Raw genomic sequence first — 19577 nt, 5'->3', positions numbered from 1 at the left:
AAAGCTGTTAGTATAAAAAACATCCTTCAGCAAGGAGTTCCCCAGGTCTGTTCCCCACTGCTGGAAAAGCCGCCTCCTCTCTCTGAATTTGGATGAGGTCCCGCCAAGCTCTTTGGCAGCACAAAGCATTGATCTCTCATGGTTTGAGATTTTTGCTGCCACGGAGCATTTAGCTCATGTTTTCCCTGATGTTCCTCATGTTGTTTCATGTTCGCCATAATCCCAAGTAGAGAGCAGCCAACCCAGAGCCCATCATCTTATATATGAAGTCACGTTGGCTTTTTCCCTCTATGTGTCACTTTATACTCCCCCAAACATCCCCTGCCATTTTATCCCCAAACTACAAAGTCCTGCAAGATCGTCCTGAATGTCTGCATCATCATCTCTGCTATGCCAAATGCGCAAGAATTATCAGCAGAGTTTGTTATCTCACCATAATTTCCTATCTGCTAATGGATTATTTACCTCTGCTTGGACTTTCCCTCTTAACTGTGGCTGATCTACAGGTCCTTCCTTCTGGAAATCCAGGAAAACTCTTATCTACCAAGTTGTACCCTTATGCACAAGCTCGTTGATGCCTTCAGTGAACGCCAGTCACTTTGCCAGACTGGGCTTCCCTTTACAAAAGCTATTTTGGCCACGCCAAGGTCATCACCAAAGCCCAGACCACACTGCAGGTCCGCAAAGCTGAAGGTGATGAAATTAGGCTGGGGCGTGAGTCCGTGCGTGGAAGGGATGCTCAGGGGAACCAGTCTGACATTCATCCAGATCTGCTTTACGCACCAGGCCGTCCTATCTGCTGTCCCACATCTACACCAGGAGAGGAAAGCTCTTGGCCGAGGGAGTCGTGCCACAGGACTCTGCCGCGTGCAGGCAAGGCGCTGGGGTAAAACCGCACTTCTCCCTTGGCACCCGCTTTGCCCGGGGTGGCTTTTCCAGCCGCTTCGCAGGAGGGCTCTGCCGGCAGACCTGCATCTGCCCGAGGAGCTCAGGGAGGCCAGGTCTTCATCTGATGCAGATCCGCAGAAGACACCCATTTATACCCACTAAGGAGCTAGACGAGTATCAGCAGGGTTTTTTTTTTTCCCTTGGGAACAGTGTCCTGTGTCTCATCCCTACGCAGAGCCTGTTTCTTTGGCTACAGGGCAGTGGAGAGCTTCCAGTTTCCACAACTGTGCTGTAATTAGGACATTCCTCAGCCTCACCCCGGGGCCCAGCGGTGAACCCTCCACCTCCACCCTTTTTGCCCGTGCCGGTCCCCCAGCATCGGCCGCGGCTCAGCTCCTCCCTTGGCTCCATGGGCTCATCCCTGCTGCACTGCCGGTGGTGGAGCAGAGTCAGCAGCATCTTCTGGCCAGGCTTCCCCGCTGGGCTGGGGCCTGGGGCTCGATGGCCAGGAAAAGGGGTTTTCACCCTTGATCAGCTGCCACCCCATCGCTGCAGCAGTGCAACAGCTCCCAGAGGCCCCACCAGCAAATGCTTTGAAAAGCTCCACTCCCCGCCACGCACGGAGGTCTCCCTGCCCCCCTGTGCTGGTGCTCTGCAGGCGCTGGGATGGTCCAGGGATGTCCTTCTCCAGCTACGGTTCCTTCAGCTTTTGGGGAGACGTGAGCGACGCACCAGAACCTGCTGGTACAGAGTTACCTGTGTTGTGTGAAGAAAGCCAGAAAGTGTCTGAGACTGGTGTGTGTTTGCTCAGAAACCAAACAAAACCCAATCACAGACTTTTCTGTTTTCTGTAAGAAAGGAATAGCCGTTGTCCAAGCTGCCTTGCACCTTGCTAGCAGAGGGCTTTTTCTCATTTGTAATTTAACTTTTTTAAAAAAAAACAAATAGTTTAGACAAATCTTGGTTCAGAAGCGCCATCAAGGTGCCCCATGGATGCTATAGAGTCCTTCAGGTTCCCACTCTCCTTGGCAGGTTGGCCTCAGTAGATGCCATCTCCTGTGATGCCCCAGGTCTAACGATGAAGAACATGCCCAAGAGTGGTGTCAGTGGAAACTTTTCAGGTCATGGCTAGAATAAGTGTGACTCACTGCCAGCAGCTGTATGACAGATTGCATCCCTCATAGCACATGAAATTAGTTGCAATTAATGATAAATCCCCTCTAATATGAGCAGTGAGTGAGACCGCACAGGCCGCAGCAAGGGAAGATGGACATACCCCGCTCACCCCAACTCCCGTACCCCAACGTAGCCCAGTTTCTCCCTGGGGCTGCAGGACCTGAGCCTGGAGGGCTGCAGGAGGGGAAAATGGGGAGCAAAGAAGCTCATTGCTCCCTGTTTTGTGCTGCAGGAGGCACACAGCACCCGCAGTGACGACTCCCGGGTTGACGGGTGGTAACACTATAACCCTGGGTCGCCTCCTGCACAGCTGCAGCCGCGGGTTTGATCCTGCCCTGGCAGCACCATGGGGGATGTGGGGGGGGTAAATATTTAACCTTTACCCCCAGGAACTGCAGCCCGGTGTTAGCCCCACACCGGGCAGGGTGCTGCAGGGGTCTGCAGAGGCCACGGGATAAACTTTACCCCTTCACACCCCAGGGTTGCCCATCGCCGCTAGTCCTCCTCCCCTTCCTCCCTTTGGAGCTCCAGCTACCAGCTGAGCTGCAAATACGTTCGGGGAAATATTCGGGCACTGTTCAGATGTCTCTAGGCATGACCGATAGCAAGGAGGTCGCAGAGCATCCTAAGAAAGGAAGGGACCATCTTGCTACCAGCTAGAAGGGATATTTTTGAAGGGCCACGTCAGGCCAAGCCCTTTGCATCTCCCTCACTGCAGTTTTGCCAGCAAAACCTCTCCTGTAGAAAATCATTGAGCTGATTCATATTTTTTTCTGTTGTCCTATTAATTGGTAATTTCTGCAATTTCAAGCTTCCAGCACTTTGCTTTGCTTTGCTTTGCTTTGCTTTGCTTTGGGGGCTCTTGGCTGCGACGGAGCAACCTGGAGGACGTCAGGGACAGGGCTCTGCTCAGTTCAAGGAGACAGGACTCACTCTTCTAGAAATAAATACAATTTCATTAGTGGCTAGTCCAGCGCCAGCTTCTCTCCCTAAGAGGAGCCTTACAAGTCTCCCATTTGGGCTGATTTTTCAGTAAAAAGGGACTATCTTATGGTTCCCTTCTAATTCAGAGAGAAGAAATTGAGGTTATTGTCACCTAGGAGGGAAGCAGCAGTGGGACTGCAGAGCTGGCCTGGTGCAAGGGAAGCCAGCAAAGGTGGAATGAAAGGCTCAACCTGCCCCTTTGGCCAAGGGCAGACCTGGGCTTCCAGCTGGCCCAGAGGCATGGATGCAGTGGGGGTGGAGGAGAAGACTTGGACCGCAGTCCCCCGACCCAACCAGGAGAGCCTCATGCTCAGAGCAGACAGCTGCATTTCCCCTCAGGATTCAGTCCCCGTAAAGAAATGGGGGGTTTCCATGTTTCTAATAAAGCTGGAATCCATAAAACTTTGTTTTCCCATCACCAATTGAGGTGTCTTTCCACTGGAGAAGGATGAAAGCAAGACATGGTTACTGGGGAACATTGTACTTTGAAAAAGCGGGGGAACTGGCAGAGCAAAGACTTTTGGGGTTGGGTTTTTCTTCCCCCCACTCATCTCAAACACAAGGCAGCCATGCAAAGTCACCTACAGCCTACGATGAGTGTATGTGTACACCCTGGCTGGTTCTCTGCGGCTGCAGAGACGTGCTGGCGAGCCCTGAGGTTTTGCTCCGCAGCAGTTTCGGGTCCCTTGGCGCGCAGGATGTGACGGCGAGATAGGCACAGGCGCAGGCTGGCTGCCAAGCACCGGACGGACCCTGGTCCCACAGCACCCATCACCCATATTGCCTTTCATCTCACTACCATCCCTCTCTGCCCCACAAACACCACCCCTTCTTTTTTTTTTTTTTTTAAATTACCAAATTAGCATAATTGCACTAAGCTCAGAGCAACTGTTCTCGACTCGGACTTGGCTTGCCATTTTCTGCGTCTGTTCCAGGTCTGAAGAAGGCTTTGTTTCTGCGAAACCTCTCTTGCATTTTCCAGCTATACCAGTTGGTCAGGTAGCAGTTATTGCCTCTCCCTACACACCTTTCTTCCTCTGCCAGGATCGCTGCCGAGTGTGTGAGTTCCCTCTGGGGATAGCGTGCGCGGCAAGATCCCAGGACGCTGCCTCGGCAGGGCTCCCGCTGGGGCAGCAAGCTCGGAGGGGCGAGATCGTAGCCGAAACCTTTTGCCTTCAGCAGTGGGATGTCCCCACGCACGCTCCCCGATTGCCTCCGAGAGCAGAGTCGCTTGGGTTGGCCAAGACGGGGATTTGCTTCCCAGGGCTGTGCCCGCCAGGAGCCCGTCCCGAGGTGCGCAGGGCGAGGACAAGGGGTCTGCGAGTCCTGGCGCAGTGCTGGGCTGCGGCTGCTTTGCCGAATTAAGCTCAGAAAGGAAAATAATGGGTGGAAAAGGCTCTGTGCGCCATGCAACTGCTCCAGTCATGCAGGGGGTGGTCCTGCCCCCAGTTAGTGGGATGCCAATGGGGATGGAGGGTCAGGTGGAAAGACAAAGACGGAGCATTTGTGCTTGCTAAGGGAGCAGATGTGTGTTTTGCAGCTGGCAGCCACCTCTGATCTAACCCTAATTTGGGGAAGAGCTTTCATATTGAGTCTTAAATTCTCTGCAAAGGAGCAGCTGGGTGTTGTGGCAGCCCAGGTGCTAACGCCCATGCTGGAAACAAGCGTTCCCATCAGTCGCCATCTGCCCTAACCCTCTTTGCCCAGGGACAAAAGCCAGCGGTTCGGCTCAGTATCCCTGAATTGGCCAAAGGAGGGGATGTGACGCCTGGAGCAATCCAGCTGTCCTCCCGGTTCAGAGCCCAAACCCAAACCCACCTCCCTGCGGTGTCTCTCCCGCGCTGGCCCTGCCGGCCACTGAGCTCCCGAGTCTGCTGCAGAAAGTCCTGCAAGAGCCAATTGCGGGGGACCACCTTCTTCTGTCCCTAAAGAAATAAATGTTTTTCTGGGAAGACCGAGCTCTGGTGGAGACCATGCACTTTTTGATGCTGTTTCCTTACAGCCCTGCTGCCTGCTGGGCAACCTGCACTTTGCTCCGAGTTTACAGCATTTTCCGTACTTTACAAGCTCACCACACAGGGGCTGGGGTGTGCTGCAAAACACCCAGGATGTTGGCACAGGTTAGAAACCATGCGTGCTGCGATGCCTCTGGATGCCTTGGGGACATGGACAAGGCACTGCTACAGCCACCAAGAGCACCCCGTGGGGGCTGAGCCTCAGCATCTCCTGCAGGGCAACCAGGCAGAAGACCCGATTCGGTGCGAATTCTCACCGATTCTCCCCACCAGCCCTGCTCTGGGGATGAGCTGGCACGTCCCCAGCTGCTGGCACTCAATCAGCTGCAGTCTGGGGGGCTGAGAAATAGAAAATGGTAGGACTAGTGGGGAAGCGTGAGCTGTTTGCCCAAAAGATGGATTTATCTCATGCTCTCCTGACACATCGCTCCAATTTAGGCTTGAAATGGGGCTGCCCCAATTCCCCCAGCTCCGGTGCCTGTGACGGGGCTGCCAGTGGGGAGCTGGTGCCTGGGCGAACAAGCTCCAGAGGCTTTTCCAAAACCAGAGAAGGAGGGGTCGGGGTAGCCGGCAGACAACCGTCTCCACACTGAGACCCAAGCCTTGCTGCCTGGGGGGCTGGAGCCCGGTGAGGGGCCGGGGGTCTCAGCAGAGGTGGTGGAGCACCAGGGAGCAGCCTGGGGGAGACGAGCCCAAAGCAAGTCTGACGCCAGGGCGTGCTGCTGGCCTGAGCACCGGCACAGGGACGTTGCAGGGTGGCTGTGGACCAGCATGTGCCCCTGGCCAGTGGTCCCACAGTGACAAGCCCACGCGGCGCTGTGCCCGGGAGACCATCCTTTAATACAGGTGCAGTCGCGCGGGTACATCTCAGGCTACATCCGCCAGAGGATGGGGCAGTGGGAGGACCAGCAGCCATCTCCAGGGCCTCTCTGCAGCGGTGGGAGGGGAGGGGTGGCCAGTGGCCCCTCGGAGACAGCATGGCCTGTGCTGGTGATACCGGGAGCCGCTGTGCCGGGGCCATGCGGGAGCAGGGCTGATGGCAGTGCTGAAAGAAAGAAGCTCATATCTCCTTCCCACACAGTTGTCCACGTGTTTCAGCTCAGTGGTGAATTCAGGGTGAGGGTGCAAAGGGCACGGAGGGGCAGCAAGGGAAAGGGAGGCAGGCAGCAGGGCTGGGGAGGGTCTTCTTCCCGATGCTCCTGTGGGAGATAAACAGAGCAGAGCAGTGGGGTGGAAGAGGAGTTTTCGGGCAGCTGGTGGTGCCACGGTGTGCAGGATGGGTGTGGGGCAGGCAGCAGACCCTGGAGAGCTGGGAAGGAGAAGCTGGGAGAGGAGGACAGCTGCTGGCAGGGCCTCCATGGTGGGGACGTGCAGGACAGGCACCCATCCCGAGCGTGGGTGGGAGATGGGGCACGTAATGCCTTTTTCTGTAGTGAGCGGGGACAGTTTCTGCATTTGCCTGGCCACAAGCATGGATCAGGGATGCTGCAGGGAGCACGGGGAAGGAGGACCAGTCCCCTACCTCTCACTGGCCGGTGGGGGACTTGGCGGCGTCGAACATCTTCTTTCTCCCCTCCATCCCTGACATGGCCTCCACGTTCTTGCGCCAGTCGCCCACTTCCACAGGGCGCTCCTGCCGGGAGGGACAGGAGCGGGGTTGCGATGGCCCTGTGACGGGGCGGCCAGCAGCCCCCGGCACCCACCCCGTCGCACAGAGCCCTCGGCCCCGTGAGAAAGCAGCACGGGGAAGGCAGCTGCCCCGCTGCAAACACCTTGTCCCCTCAGAGCCAGCTCTGCCGTGTGTCCCTGCACGTGGAGGTGACCGGGAAGATGGCAAACAGCAGTCTGGTCTCCTCAGGGAGGTCTGGAATCATGTGGGTACCCCCTGAAAGCCCGGCTAAGTTACATGAATGCACTGGAAGGCACAAAAATCCCATAAAATTTCTTTAGGGGGAAGAAACCAGTGTATGGGACTTACTCTGGATTTACACCAGCACACCGGGGCAAATGTAAGGAAAAACACTTTCTGCGCAGACCTCCCAGCCCGCATAAAACCCATCTCCACCTTCTCTGAGCTTTTGGAGGAGACTGGGATCGCTGGTGTGACAGTGAGAGCCTGGCAGCCGCTTCCAGAACAAGAGCAGGGAGATGACGGCAGCTCTGGGAGCATGCCCAGGTGTCTGCTCTGCCAACCCACAAACATTCATAGATTACAAGCCGTGCCCCAAAATCATCTCACGACATCTAAAATAAACTCAGATCTGCTCACCACCTGGCGTTGAGGACTGTAAACACAGTTTTCTATCCAAAGGACTGAAAATGTGCTATACTATCAACAGGGGAGGGGAAAAAAAGGAAAAATAATTGAAAGTTGAGATTCTCATCTAGTCTGCTGAGCTGGGACCAAAGGGTTAAACCCCCTTTGGGGAGAGGCCTCAGCAAAGCGGCACAACTCTTGCCGTTGGGGTGTCTGCGCACCCCAGGCAGGTTTGGGCATCGCTCTCCGTCTCTGGTATTGAGACTTTCTCCTCTCGCATCTCTGCAGAGCCGACATGAGCTGGGCCATTTATCTCAGGCCAAGCATGCTTGCTGGGCTTGCTCTGTCTTATCTAATCTGGGTCTGGGAGTTTCCTGGGTGTTTTCTGCGCATGATTATACTGAATAGGAGCTCTCCTGGTTCCCTAGAAGACCAAAGACCAAACTCTTTGCATGTGCAGCTCAACAGACATGCCAAGAGGGCCCCAGCGGAAAGACACCCACGTGCTCTGGGAGGGAAGACCCTCGCGGATGCAGCCCTAAATCTCACTTGTTATCATCCACCAGTTACCTGGGCCAGTGAAACTGCTCCCACGTGGTCCTACAACATCCCACAATGGGCAGTGCCTCACAAGGACTGCCCCATGCTATTTCTGAGGCTTACAAGGGATCAGCACAACCCACACAGGCCTCACAGGGGACCTTGGAGAAGGGCAAGGGCATCCCCAGGAGGTGTCTCCATCTCTGGCCTCTAGAAGAGTCACCCACCTTCTCCGTGTCCTCCTTCTTGACAGACTTCAGGTTGGCTCTCAGATCCATGGACACCTTGTGCTTGGAGCCCAGCAGAGCCCTCAACATGGCATCGGCGGACACACGGACTCGCCGCAGAGGGGGTCGCTTGAACTTTCCTCGGAGATCAAGCACTTTGATTTTCAGATCTTTAATCTGCAGGTTGAGGAAAGGAGGAGGAGTGGGAGGTCATCGCATGGCTGCCTTGCGCAAAAAGTTCCTGTGTGAAGCAGGAATCTCTGCCAAAACTGAGCCCTAGAGGGGTCTGCATCTCTCCTGCGGCCATGAGGACCACCTTCACCAAGGGACTGTCCACCTGAGCACCGAGCTGTTGTCAGTGCCTTGTCCCAGCGTGCTCAGATGGCAGAATTACCATGAGAAGGAGCTCTCAGACTCATGAGGGGTGGCCAGGAGAGCGAGGATGTTCCCTGTGGACCCAGTGGACAGGTTGAGTTCCCTGAGGCAGGGATGAACCTTTTGCTGAGAGACGCCATGCAGAGCAAATACCAACCCTTAGGTAACCCTGGTGCATGTCCCACATCCAAGCGCAGCCCAGTCCATGACAGACCCCCATTGAGGCCCAAGCTACCATCTTACACAGAAGCAAACAGCCCGTCCTGCTTCCTACCTCCCGAGTGTTATGGTTGCATTTTGCTTCGATGTCATATCTCTCTTCATCCACAATTTCAACCTTCTCGTGCAGCTCCCTGCACAGGTCCTGGGGGCCAAGCACAGCAGGAGAGCGGTGAGCGATGCCCCTCCATGCTCAAGGAGCTCACTCCACCCTCGGACCTGAGAAATACCTGGAGCTGGCTCAAGGAAAGCCCACTGGTGTGCAGTGGTGTGATCCGCTCGGATAGGTATCTTTCCTTCTCTGCCTGCTTGTCCACGATCTCTTGATCCCACTCCTCCTTTGCTTTTGCCAGCATCAAACTCTACGAGCACAAGTAAATGGCAGAAGTGAGAACAGAAAGGCTCCTCTGCTCCCCCTGAGCCTCCTCGTGCAATGTCTGTAGGATGGGACAGTCCTGGTGGCATCCCAAACCCCCTCCCTGCTGTGGCTGTCCTCCCAAAATCACCGTGCTGCATATCAATAAACCCCTACACCTTTTGTGTGGTGACCCTGAGGGCAGGAGGAACAGCGCAGCCAGAGGAACCAGAGGGCTGTGGTCACAGTGGTCCTGATGGATGCTGATGCCAGCAATTTCTTTGCATCAGTTCGCTCTGCTGTGGCAGTAAATGATTTTCCCAAGCCACAGCCCGGGGATGTCCCAAGCTTGGGCTGCAGGGCTGCTGGTGCACCAACACCAGGTCTGTGGCTTTAGAGCTGAAGGCGTCGGAGTCTCTCCCCACCTTAATTAAGTGGAGGTGAGGGGAGGTTTGTTTGGTGCCTGGACCACAAAGCCCACATGAGTGAGGATTTTTGAGAAGACAAGAGGTGGGAACGGGAGCTGCTCCCCAAGACCCATACTTCTGCCGTTCCTCATCGCTGTCCCTCCGACCACGCACTTCAACCCCGGCTCCTTTCCCCCAGCGAGACAAACTCCAGGGAGTTTCCAGCCCTCAGGACTCACCTTCAACAAGAGTTTGCGTGAGGCTGTGATCTTGGATTTTCTCTAGGGGAAAGAGAAGGGAAAAAAAAAAAAAACCACCTTTGAAAACGAACTCACAGCAAATGCAGGGTAGCGTTGAGTTCGCTCCCGAAAGGCACGGCACTTACCTCCCTGCAGTTCGTGCATTCAGGAAGGAGCAATAAGGAAGAGGAGAAGAGAACGGGGCGTCAGTGAACAGCAGTCAAAAAGAGGTGGCAGTCAAGAAAAGCATCTCATGCAATTACAGTTGGTTTCCTTATTTCTCTATCTAACAGTTGCCACCTGCGAGTGAGCCGGGTCTGAGACGACCGCGCTCTCTGGAAACGCAGTGGGCGCTTGGGGCCACTGCTCAGAAAGCCAAAATGCCACTCAAACACGGTACGTGCTGCCCATAGTGCCAGCCCTGGCTCGGTCCCTGCATTTTGGGCCACAACACTCTCGTTCGCGCGTTCCCCGCGGGGCCGGGGGCTGGCACGCAGGATGGCTGGAGCCTGTTCAGGTTTGCAGGGCTGGGGCATCTCCGCATTTTCGCTTGATGAAAGCCTGGCGGGGAGGTTTCTCCCTTCTGTTCACGCTGGGGAACGTGTTATATTTGTGTGATGTGCTACGAAGAGCCTCGTGGCAAAGCGAGTGGTGCTGCCCACCTTGGATCGCTACTTCGGGATCTAGGAAAGCTCCAAGGTTGGAATCGGGACATCGAAATCCCTAGCAAACTTTATTGAAAGATAGTTTTTGCAAGGTGAATGGCACAGAGGTCTCGAGCATGAACCCCCCCAAAAACAGACAAGCTCAGCCAGCCAGGCGAGGATTTAGTGAAATCCGAGGGGAACTCGTGCTACTTACGGCTCTGGCATTGTGGCGGTGTGCTGTTTGCCTGCAAAAAAAAAAAAAGAAAAAGAAAAAGGGAAAGAAGGTGAAACAACGGAGCAAATCCCAAATCCACCCGAACCCAGAAAGCAGTGGCGTCGGGATGCTCCCGAGGTCCGGTGCTGCCCCGTGCTGTCGGCGGAGGGAAGCGACTCGGCAGCTTCGCCATCCCACGGTGTTTCACCGCGACGAACCGCCCTGCTCTGAGGGAACCCCGCTTCGGGCGAGCTCCAACCTGTCTCCAGCCATCCCCGCAGGACGCGGCCTCTGGCTCCGCGGGGTTTTCCCAGGCACCAAGCTGCTCCCCCGCCGGCTGCATCCCCCACCCCAGCGCGGGGCGAGGGGACGGAGTGGAGCGTGGCTCCAAATAACACCAGAAATGGGGTGCCTTGGGGTGCCCCACGGCGTTGACTTGGGGAGTCCAGTCCAACGGGAGGTTTTTTTCCTCCTCAAGGATTTTGGTGGAGCCAAAATCCACCTCAGGAGTGACGGAGTGAGGGGCAACCAGTGGTGGCCAAGCGGCCGAGCAGATTCGTTTAGCATCCGTGTCCCCGGTGAAATACTCGTGGTTTTATATTCTAAATTCGCCTGGTAACCCCCTGCCCTGGCAGCTGCCTCGCAACGCGCTGCCTCGCTTCCCGCTCTTGCCAAGAAGCCAAGGCACTGCCTAAGCCTGAGCGATAGAAAAATGCGTGGCAAAATGCCAATCGATTTATTTTTTTTTTCTCTTTCCAACTGGGAGTTACAAAACTGATGCCATATTTCAGAAAGAAACAGCCTTTTCCAGCGGCGGTTTTTGCCCTTTCCCTTTGAACTGAAATGGCAAAGCTGGGATTTCTTTGCCTTTGCATCCCCCTAAATTTGGAAACTGTTATCAACCCCAGAGATTCCTGCTGAGGGAAGGAAAAAGGAACGATTCTAGTCTCAAACAGCTGCTCCCAGGCGTACGTGGAGCCCGCGCCGAGCAAGTCTCAGTGCACCTCCCGGCTCCGTCCGCTTGTCCCTGTCCCCTCCCCGTGCCCCCCACTGCCTGGCCAGAGCCGTGGCCTGAAGGAAAGGAGTTTGTGGGGGAAATGCCATAAAATCCCAGCAGGATTTACCCGCCCCCAGAACCTGCCAGATCCCTGGATTTACCAGGAAAAATCCCAAGGACAGAATTTTTTTTCCTCCCAAAAGCCACATCAGTCAGATGCAGCCAGAGATGCTGGTTTCATGCCTTTTGGGAGGTTTTTGGGGTACAACAAACGTCCCAGAGGACATGCAGGGAAGGCGGCTTGTCTTGCCTGACACTGGTGGATTGAGCGGGTCGGGTCCCAGCTGCTGCCCCCCAGTTTATTTCAGGGGAGGCAGAAAAGCCCTTGTCTTTCAGGGGGTAAGAAAGGGCTGGGCGAAGCCTCTCGGCGTCTCCAGCTTTCCCCGGCGGAGCAAAGCCCTAGAAGGTGGGACCCGCACCACACCTCGGGCTGGCGACCTCTACCAAGGTCAATCAATTTTTAGGGTCAGATATTTCTAAATTTGCTCCCCAGAGGAGAGCGGGGACTCAGCTGTGCCGGGAAGGTGTCCCCAGCCACCTCACGCAGGCACTTTTGGGCTCCAGCCTGATCTGGAGCATCCACAAGAGACTTTGCTCTCTGGTGGGGATGAGAGGATCTGGACAAGCTCATTCTGCACCGTATGCGTGCCCCCAGCCGTGAAAAGCTTAAAAAGCTTATTAAACCATTAAATCATGGAAATCCTTAAAAGAAATAACTCCCAGTCAATCCTGACATCCTCCTCCATCCCAGGGGACCGGACACATACCACCAACACGCGCCGAGCCAAGGCCGTGCCCCACACACGCTGAACCTCCCCTCCCTGTCACACAAGTGTCCAAGAGCAGCCAGGCTGGGACACAGGGGCAAATGCTCCCCAAAACTGTCCCATTTGCCAGTTTTCTGGAAAACCAAGCAAATCTCAGCTCCAAAGCCTGGCTGGGTACTTGGGTGGTATTTCTCCCCATCGCGGTCTCACCAATCCCCTCTCCAAGAGCAGAGAAAATGTCTGAGCACCCTCAGACGGGGGGAGAAATTTGGACAAATTCACATGCTGGGGGCTCTTCTCTGCCACGCCGCCCCGTGCAGGGACCAGCGGCGTCACACTCGCTCCCGTGTCACCACCCAAGGAGTCCCGGGTGGGGGGACAGGGGTGGGGGGACCCCCGTGGGCGCCTTACCTCGGGGCCGTGCAGGAGGGAGGTGATGCCTGGCCTCCGGAGAGCCGCGCACTGACGGGGGCCGGCAGCGGAGGGGGAGTATTAAATCGCAGCCTGCCCGCAAGTGGTCAGTAAAAATAGCACAAATCCCCTCTCGTGAGCGCACGTTTGCCGCGAGCCCCGTGACGTGCCGCACACACCTGGGGCGCCGTCTCCAACGCGGGGTGACACACGCGCATCGCCGGGGCGCCGCAGTGCACCCCCGGCGTAACGCACCCCTGGTGTAGTGCCCCCCTGACCCCCACGTCACGGGGTGAATTCCCACGCTGTTTGCGTGTGAATCACCCCGGCATCGGCCAGCGCTCGCTGCCCGACGCCGCGTGCACACGCGTGTTGTGTGTGAGCACGCAGACGGGCCGGGCCAGGCTGGCCGTGGTGCGATGGCGATGCCGGTGCGGCCGGGGTGTATTCCTCATGGCACGTCTGCCTCGCTCCTCTCCAACATAAACCAGCCCCAGAGATGCTGGAAAAGCCCATGAGCCGAAACAATGCAGTGCTTTTTCTTTCCAGAAAAAATCCTGGAATATATATATATATATATATATGAATATATATATCCAGAAAATATTTTCTTTCTTTTTTTTCTTTCCTTTTTTTCTTTCTTTTTTTTTTCTTTTTTTTTCTTTCCTTTTTTTTTTCTTTTTTTTTTTTTCTTGTGTTTCTTTTCTCATTTTTTTCTAGAAAGTCTCTGAAGGGGAGGTGGGGGACATGAGCAGTCTGGAGAGCTGATGTGATGCCGAGCCCCATGCACGATGGTGCACACACGATGGTGCACACACGACGGTGCACACACGACGGTGCACACACACCTTGCAATGCCACAAGCAGAGTGTGATGCTCCCACGGGAACGATCCCCTCCCGATGGGCCTCCCGGGAGCTGTCAGAGCTCCAGGAGGGCAAAGCCACCCTGGGCCAGGACAGGGCACATCGCCGAGGAGTGATGCGGTGAAACAGCAAAGGTGGGGTTACACCATCGGGCCAGGTGATCGGTTGGGACCAAGGACGGGGCAGTCCCTCTCTGGGGAGCAGGACCAGCCGGACTCACAGCACAGCGGGTCGGGATGCTCCGGGATGCTCCAGTATATTTCAGCCTCTCTAAGCCCTCGTGTTTTCCCCTTGAAATTCCTGAAAAGCAGCAAAAAAGCTGCAGTCTCGCCCCCCTGCACCCCACAAAACCCCTTGCCCAGTGTCCCGCGGAGGGAGGCAGGGGACCGCAGGGGCAGGCGGCACCTGTTCCCTGGGATATTTTTAGGGGCAAGTTTAGGAGCAAACAATTCCCAGCGTGCAGCCCAGCAGGGACAATGCCCGGCATTTTAATCCTGAGGCTATTATGGTCGTGGAGGGACACGCAGCTGCACGCAGAGGGTAGCCCCCATGGTGGGCAGCAGCGACAGCCCCCCCCAGGTCCTGCAGAGCAGGGGATGTGCAGCTGCCTCCCCCGGCTCCTTCCCCCCGCCTGGACACCAAGGGGGCAACAGTGCCATGGGGGGGTGACGCACCACCCCCAGGCTGGTGAGAGGTCAGTGACGGTGACGGTGGCGATGGCCATCCCTGTTTGACCTGCACTAGTCAAGTCCCAACGAGCGCAGGACAACCCCCGCCCTGTGCCCACCCTCCTCCAGGGCCTCTCCAAGGACGTTTCCCCTTCCCCAGCTCCAGCGGATCTGCTCCCAGCCGCCGGGGAGGAGACTTTATACCAGCCCCGATAGACCTTTATAAGGCAAAAGCCCCCGCGGGGCCGTGCCTCCAGCATCTTTCCTCCTGGCTGCCTTGGGATTGTTTTCGGAGCACAGAGGAGCCAAAATTAGCCCGTGACAAAGGCGCTGCATTCCCCGCAGCCATGCCCCGGGGACCCGACCAGCTCCCGCTGCCCGGCACTGGGGCTGCTTCGGATGCCATTGGCTCCAGTCTCAGGTTTCGTCCTCTGCTGGGACCTGGAGTGAGGAGGAGGAAGGGGCGAGTGAGGGATGGGGTAGCAGGACCCCTTGATTCAGGGCTCCAGCATCTATTTCAAAGCCCCGGCGCTGCTGTGGGGGTCCAGCAGGAGAAGGGCTGGCTGGAGCCCACGATCTCCCCATCCCTCCTCTCCAGCTGACTTGATGAGGACGTGTAGGGTCTCCATCCCTGGCTCACAAACTCCAATGAGCTGCCTCAAGATGGGGGGGTTGTTCTATCAGGTGCCACCTGAGGCTGTGGGCGCCCCTTTGAGCTGCGGGCGGGTAGGAAGGGGACAGACTGGAAATCCATGGGGCAGAACAGTGCTGAGGCCAAATTCAAAGCAAAATAATATCCCCCCACTCCTGGGAGCCACTGATTCAAGTGAAGGTTCCCCCCGTGGGCTGCCACTGAGGGCATGGATGCCAACAGAAAATTCCCAGAGAGCTTTATGGGGGGGCCAGTCCCACCCAGGGACAGCCCGCTTGTCCCTACACGTCCTGGTGGTCCTACAGGTCACTTGTGTTCGGTCTTTTATGAGTGGGCAGTTTCTCTCTCCTTCTGGACATGTTGAGGCCCTGGAGGGTGTCGGTGCTTCCACATCTTTGGGCATCTGCCCCACAAGCGTGGCAGGGCTGCCATCTGGCTGCCATTTGGCTTCCGGAGAACTGCACTGGGGCCATAATGGTCCCTGGCTCCTTGAGATTTTGGGCCTCCAAATTCAAAGGTATCTGACCCCTGTGAGCAGTTTGGTTGCCCCACACGAAGCCCATGTCCCTGCAGAAGCAGACTGGCAGCAGTGCTGCAGGGATCCCTTTCCCTCCTCGAGGCCCTGGAGCCATCCCACCCATCCTGCCCTTGCTCTCTTCCAAGCACCGTCCTCGTTTCGTCAACCCTGATGGCATTCACAAAGACAACGGGCTTCCCAGGGCATCCAGGACAGACTTAGAAACAACAGCTGAGCCTCTGTTGTCCTTTGGGACCTCACGTCCAAACACGTCCGTCCCAGCCCTTAGCTGCCGTGCTTGGATCCAGCCCCAAAGGCCAGGATTGATGGCAGGACCCCACCAGCTGCCTCAGGTTTCTCACTGGGCTGGGACAGAGGATGTCCCACAGACTCTCCACGGGGTGGGACAAGGTTTTTCCCTCTGTGGAACGGCTCAGAGATACAGGGACATTGAGGTCACCTCCTACGAGCAAGGTGACAGCAAGGTCGCAGGACTGCAGTGCCAAGTTGCAATGAAGTCGTGAGGGTCCGTGTGACACGTCCTGATGAAACAGTCCCCGTCTGGGTGTTTCTCCTGCAGATTGTCCAGCAGCTCTCACTCCTCATGAACTGCCCGAAGGGATCCAGCTACTCCCAACTGCTCCTTCGATTTGTGACAGCAGAGGGTAACAGCCTCCCGGGGAGGGTCACCAACAACCAAGGCTTTTTTTAGCCTTGTAAAGGATTTCCTCAGCCTCTGCTTCTGTGAGTCTCACCAAACCTCGCTGATGCCCTGAGGCATCGAAGCAGAGCTGGCAGTGGAGACAGCCGCAGAGATGGAAAGTGGACCAGAATTTGGATGGTCATCACAGCCCGACCTGGGAACCAGCGAGGCTCCAGGCCAGACCCCAGACATCTGCTATGGGGCTGGGAGACCTCTCCCAGCTCAGATCTCTGCTCCGCAATCTTCACCCCGTTGCATCAACCCCACCAGGACCCCCTTGTCTCCCACCGCCCAGTGGGGCCGAGGGTATTCATCCATTTGGGATCTGCTGCTCCATGTCCTGGTCTCCCAGGGCAAGCACAGCTGCTGCAGCTGGAGAGCCCTGTCTTCTCCAGCCACCTACCTGGCTGGACAACATCTGGGGACGGTGCCTGTGTTCAGTCTCTTCATCCATGGGCTTGATACTTGCTCTTCCCACTTTGCACGGCTGCAGGCAGTAAATCTGTGTGGAAGCAGCTGTGGGGCTGGATCCGAAGTCAGGACAATTTTCACAGAATCATACGATCATAGAATGCGTTGGGTTGGAAGGGACCTCTAAAGGCCATCTAGTCCAACCCCCCTGCAGTAGCAGGGACATCTTCAACTAGATCAGGTTGCTCAGAGCCTCGTCCAGCCTGGCCTTGAATGTCTCCAGGGATGGGGCCTCCACCCCCTCTCTGGGCAGCCTGGGCCAGTGTCTCACCACCCTCAGTGTAAAGAACTTCTTCCTAATGTCTCATCTAAACCTGCCCAGCTCTAGTTTAAACCATTGCCCCTCGTCCTATCGCTACATGCCCTTGCAAACAGCCCCTCCCCAGCTTTCCTGGAGCCCCTTTAGGGACTGGAAGGGACTGGAAGGTCTCCCCGGAGCCTTCTCTTCTCCAGGCTGAAACCCCCCAGCTCTCTCAGCCTGTCCCCACAGCAGAGGGGCTCCAGCCCTCCCAGCATCTTCGTGGCCTCCTCTGGCCCTGCTCCAACAGGTCCATGTCCTTCTTGTGCTGAGAGCTCCAGAGCTGGACACGGCATGGGAGAAATACCCACAGAATGGCAGAAATACCCCCAACTTCTAGAAATATTGTGGGGCAAGTTGTTGTTCTCAGCTTGAATGCTCTGGGGAGACTTGAAAGGTTTGCAGAAGGTGCCAAAGCTGAGGAGGGGTCTCTCAAAGCCACTGGGTTCTTCAGGAACGGCACATGCTCCCTGCCTCCTGCCAGTCTTTATTAAAGGAGGAGGAATTATCTACTTTGGGATAGTGGAAAGACATTATTAAAATGGAGCTGAGCCACCCACTGAAGACTTAAAGCTTTCTGTGGTTTTGCCAAGTGACACATGAAACCTTCCCACTATCGATCTTGTCGACTCTTATATACAAGAGGAGGATGTTCGCTGTTCTGTCCCTGTTAACGGGCTGACACGGCTCAACGGCAATGTCAGTATAAATACCCTAGAAAACAGCCTGATTTTCAGCCTAAGGCAAAATATTTCACAGAGAAAAAAAAATACTATTCCAAATAATGCTAAATTTCTGTCCCAGGTGGGGACCCTGACACATTTTTTAGGAGTTTTTGGGGTATTTCCAAGCCCTCCCGTCTGTCTTTGAGAGACCCGACGCATCTCAGTGTCCCCTTCTGCTGCAAGGCTGGGCTGAGCCTCCCCGCCACCGGGGCAGCCTGGTGGTTGCTGCTGGGGGACAGGGGGTGACGGGCGGGCGCTGGCGTGTACTCAGCTCCGTTGCTGCCCTCTGCAGCTCCCGCAATGCCTGGCCACTATTTTTGTTTCTTCGTGGGGTGGTGAGCCCCTTACCTCCAGCAGCTCTACTGGTGGGTGATGCTCACAACCGCATCCATCACCCGCCGCCGCCGCCTCCACCTCCCCGGGACACCCTCGCCAAGACACAACATCAGGACACCGGGGATGGGGAATTAACACATGTACAATCCCTGCAATCCATGCCTGCCTGCCCCCCCCCCCAGCACACCCAAGTTCCATGTTACAGCTGCCAGCATTTCTTCCTACACTCAAAGGCAACAGGACTTTCTTGGAGAAGTCCAAACCCACCGCAGAGCTGGCGTGGATGTCCTGGCCGCTGGCTCCCCCGGAGCGTGGGCACACGGAAGCAGCAGGGCACGGGGCAGCTCTCCAGCCTGGAGCTGCTCGGGGCAAGTCCTGGATTCCAGTTCCAGTGATTTAGGAATTATAATTCAGGATGGGCTACAGGAGCATCTGAAGGAAGCCCGACACTTGACCCAAAGCTACAAAAAAAACCAATACCGCTTGCTGCAACTGGGATTTATTACTTTTTCTTTTCATTTTTATCTGAGGAAAAACCACCCACAAACTATGCCGGCATTCGCAGGAGATGCGAGGCACTGCCAGCCTCCCTGCAGGGCACAGGGCGGTGGAGGAGGTACAAATCGTCTCACCTGCCAAAAACCATTGGCACCATCATGCTGCAGACCCCCGTCTCGCCAGCATGACCCCCCCACCGCCTTCGCCGGGTCCAGCTGGCCCCAAACGGAGCCCAAAGTCAGGGCTGGGATTTTGTTAGGTGGAAAAAAGGGGCCTGGAGCTCCCCCTGTCACCTCCCCTGCACCCCACCGCAGGGTGCCAGCCCCGGCGCCCAGGGGTGCTGGCAGAGCCCCTGGCTGTGGGGTGCAGGCACTGGGCAGCCCCCAGCCCGCCCAGAGGAGCCCCAGCATCCCCCGAGCGGCGCGGGGAGGGTCGATGGAGCGGGGACACCTCGGGGCTGGGAGCAGCAGAGCCGGATTTTCAGGCTCCTGCCTTTTGAACTGGGGCGGCTCTGGGGCTCCTCGCTCCGTGTTGGGGCTCAGCGCTCAGCCCCGGCTCCACCTGCTGTCCCCGGCGTGGGGGTCCCCAGCAGCCAGTCCCTTCCCGCAGCTGGAGCCGGGGTGCTGGGGGGGGATGTGAGGCCATACGCCTACCAACCCCCCATCGTGCCTCAGTTTCCTCACCTCCAGGGATGTTAGAAATGCTTCCCCCGTGTCCTCTCCCTGCGTTTCGGGCTGGCTGGCAGTGCCCTGCGAGCTCCCTTGCCATTCTAACGCCGAGCAAATACTCGACTGAAAATACTTTCCCACTGCTCGGCCTCCCACAGAGACCCTGCGGCCCTTCTCCCCCCGCAAACTCCCCTGCTCTCCCTCGGGTAAAATCACCCCATCTTCACCCCAACTTCATCCTCCACCGCCGAGCCCCGTCGGGGCCACCAATGTGCTGGCCCCACGTTACTGGTGACGGGGGATGCGCCAGCCGCCGGCCCCGTCCCCGCTCCGCTGTCTGGCCGAGTCTCCTGGCTGTTTATTTGCTTTTCAGTCTCTGGGTGACCTTTTCCTCTGCA

At 56.6% G+C, this 19577-nt stretch overlaps 1 protein-coding gene across 1 annotated transcript; it reads right to left on the bottom strand.

The window, feature by feature from the left end:
- Positions 1 to 5889: 5889 nt before the first annotated feature.
- Positions 5890 to 12847, bottom strand: TNNI1 (troponin I1, slow skeletal type). The gene is made up of 8 exons (XM_054181520.1): positions 12779 to 12847; positions 10540 to 10574; positions 9683 to 9724; positions 8912 to 9043; positions 8737 to 8826; positions 8088 to 8264; positions 6586 to 6696; positions 5890 to 6262 (listed from the first exon to the last, which is right to left on the bottom strand). Exons 4-7 carry the CDS (start codon positions 9035 to 9037, stop codon positions 6589 to 6591), a joined length of 501 nt encoding a protein of 166 aa, XP_054037495.1. The 5' UTR covers positions 9038 to 9043; positions 9683 to 9724; positions 10540 to 10574; positions 12779 to 12847; the 3' UTR covers positions 5890 to 6262; positions 6586 to 6588.
- Between the last annotated feature and the right edge of the window lie 6730 nt (positions 12848 to 19577).

The sequence above is a fragment of the Rissa tridactyla genome, chromosome 21 (genome assembly GCF_028500815.1).
Source record: "Rissa tridactyla isolate bRisTri1 chromosome 21, bRisTri1.patW.cur.20221130, whole genome shotgun sequence".
NCBI lineage: Eukaryota > Metazoa > Chordata > Aves > Charadriiformes > Laridae > Rissa > Rissa tridactyla.
Note: the sequence above shows the minus strand (reverse complement) of the source record. Positions and strands in the feature narration are given on the sequence as shown.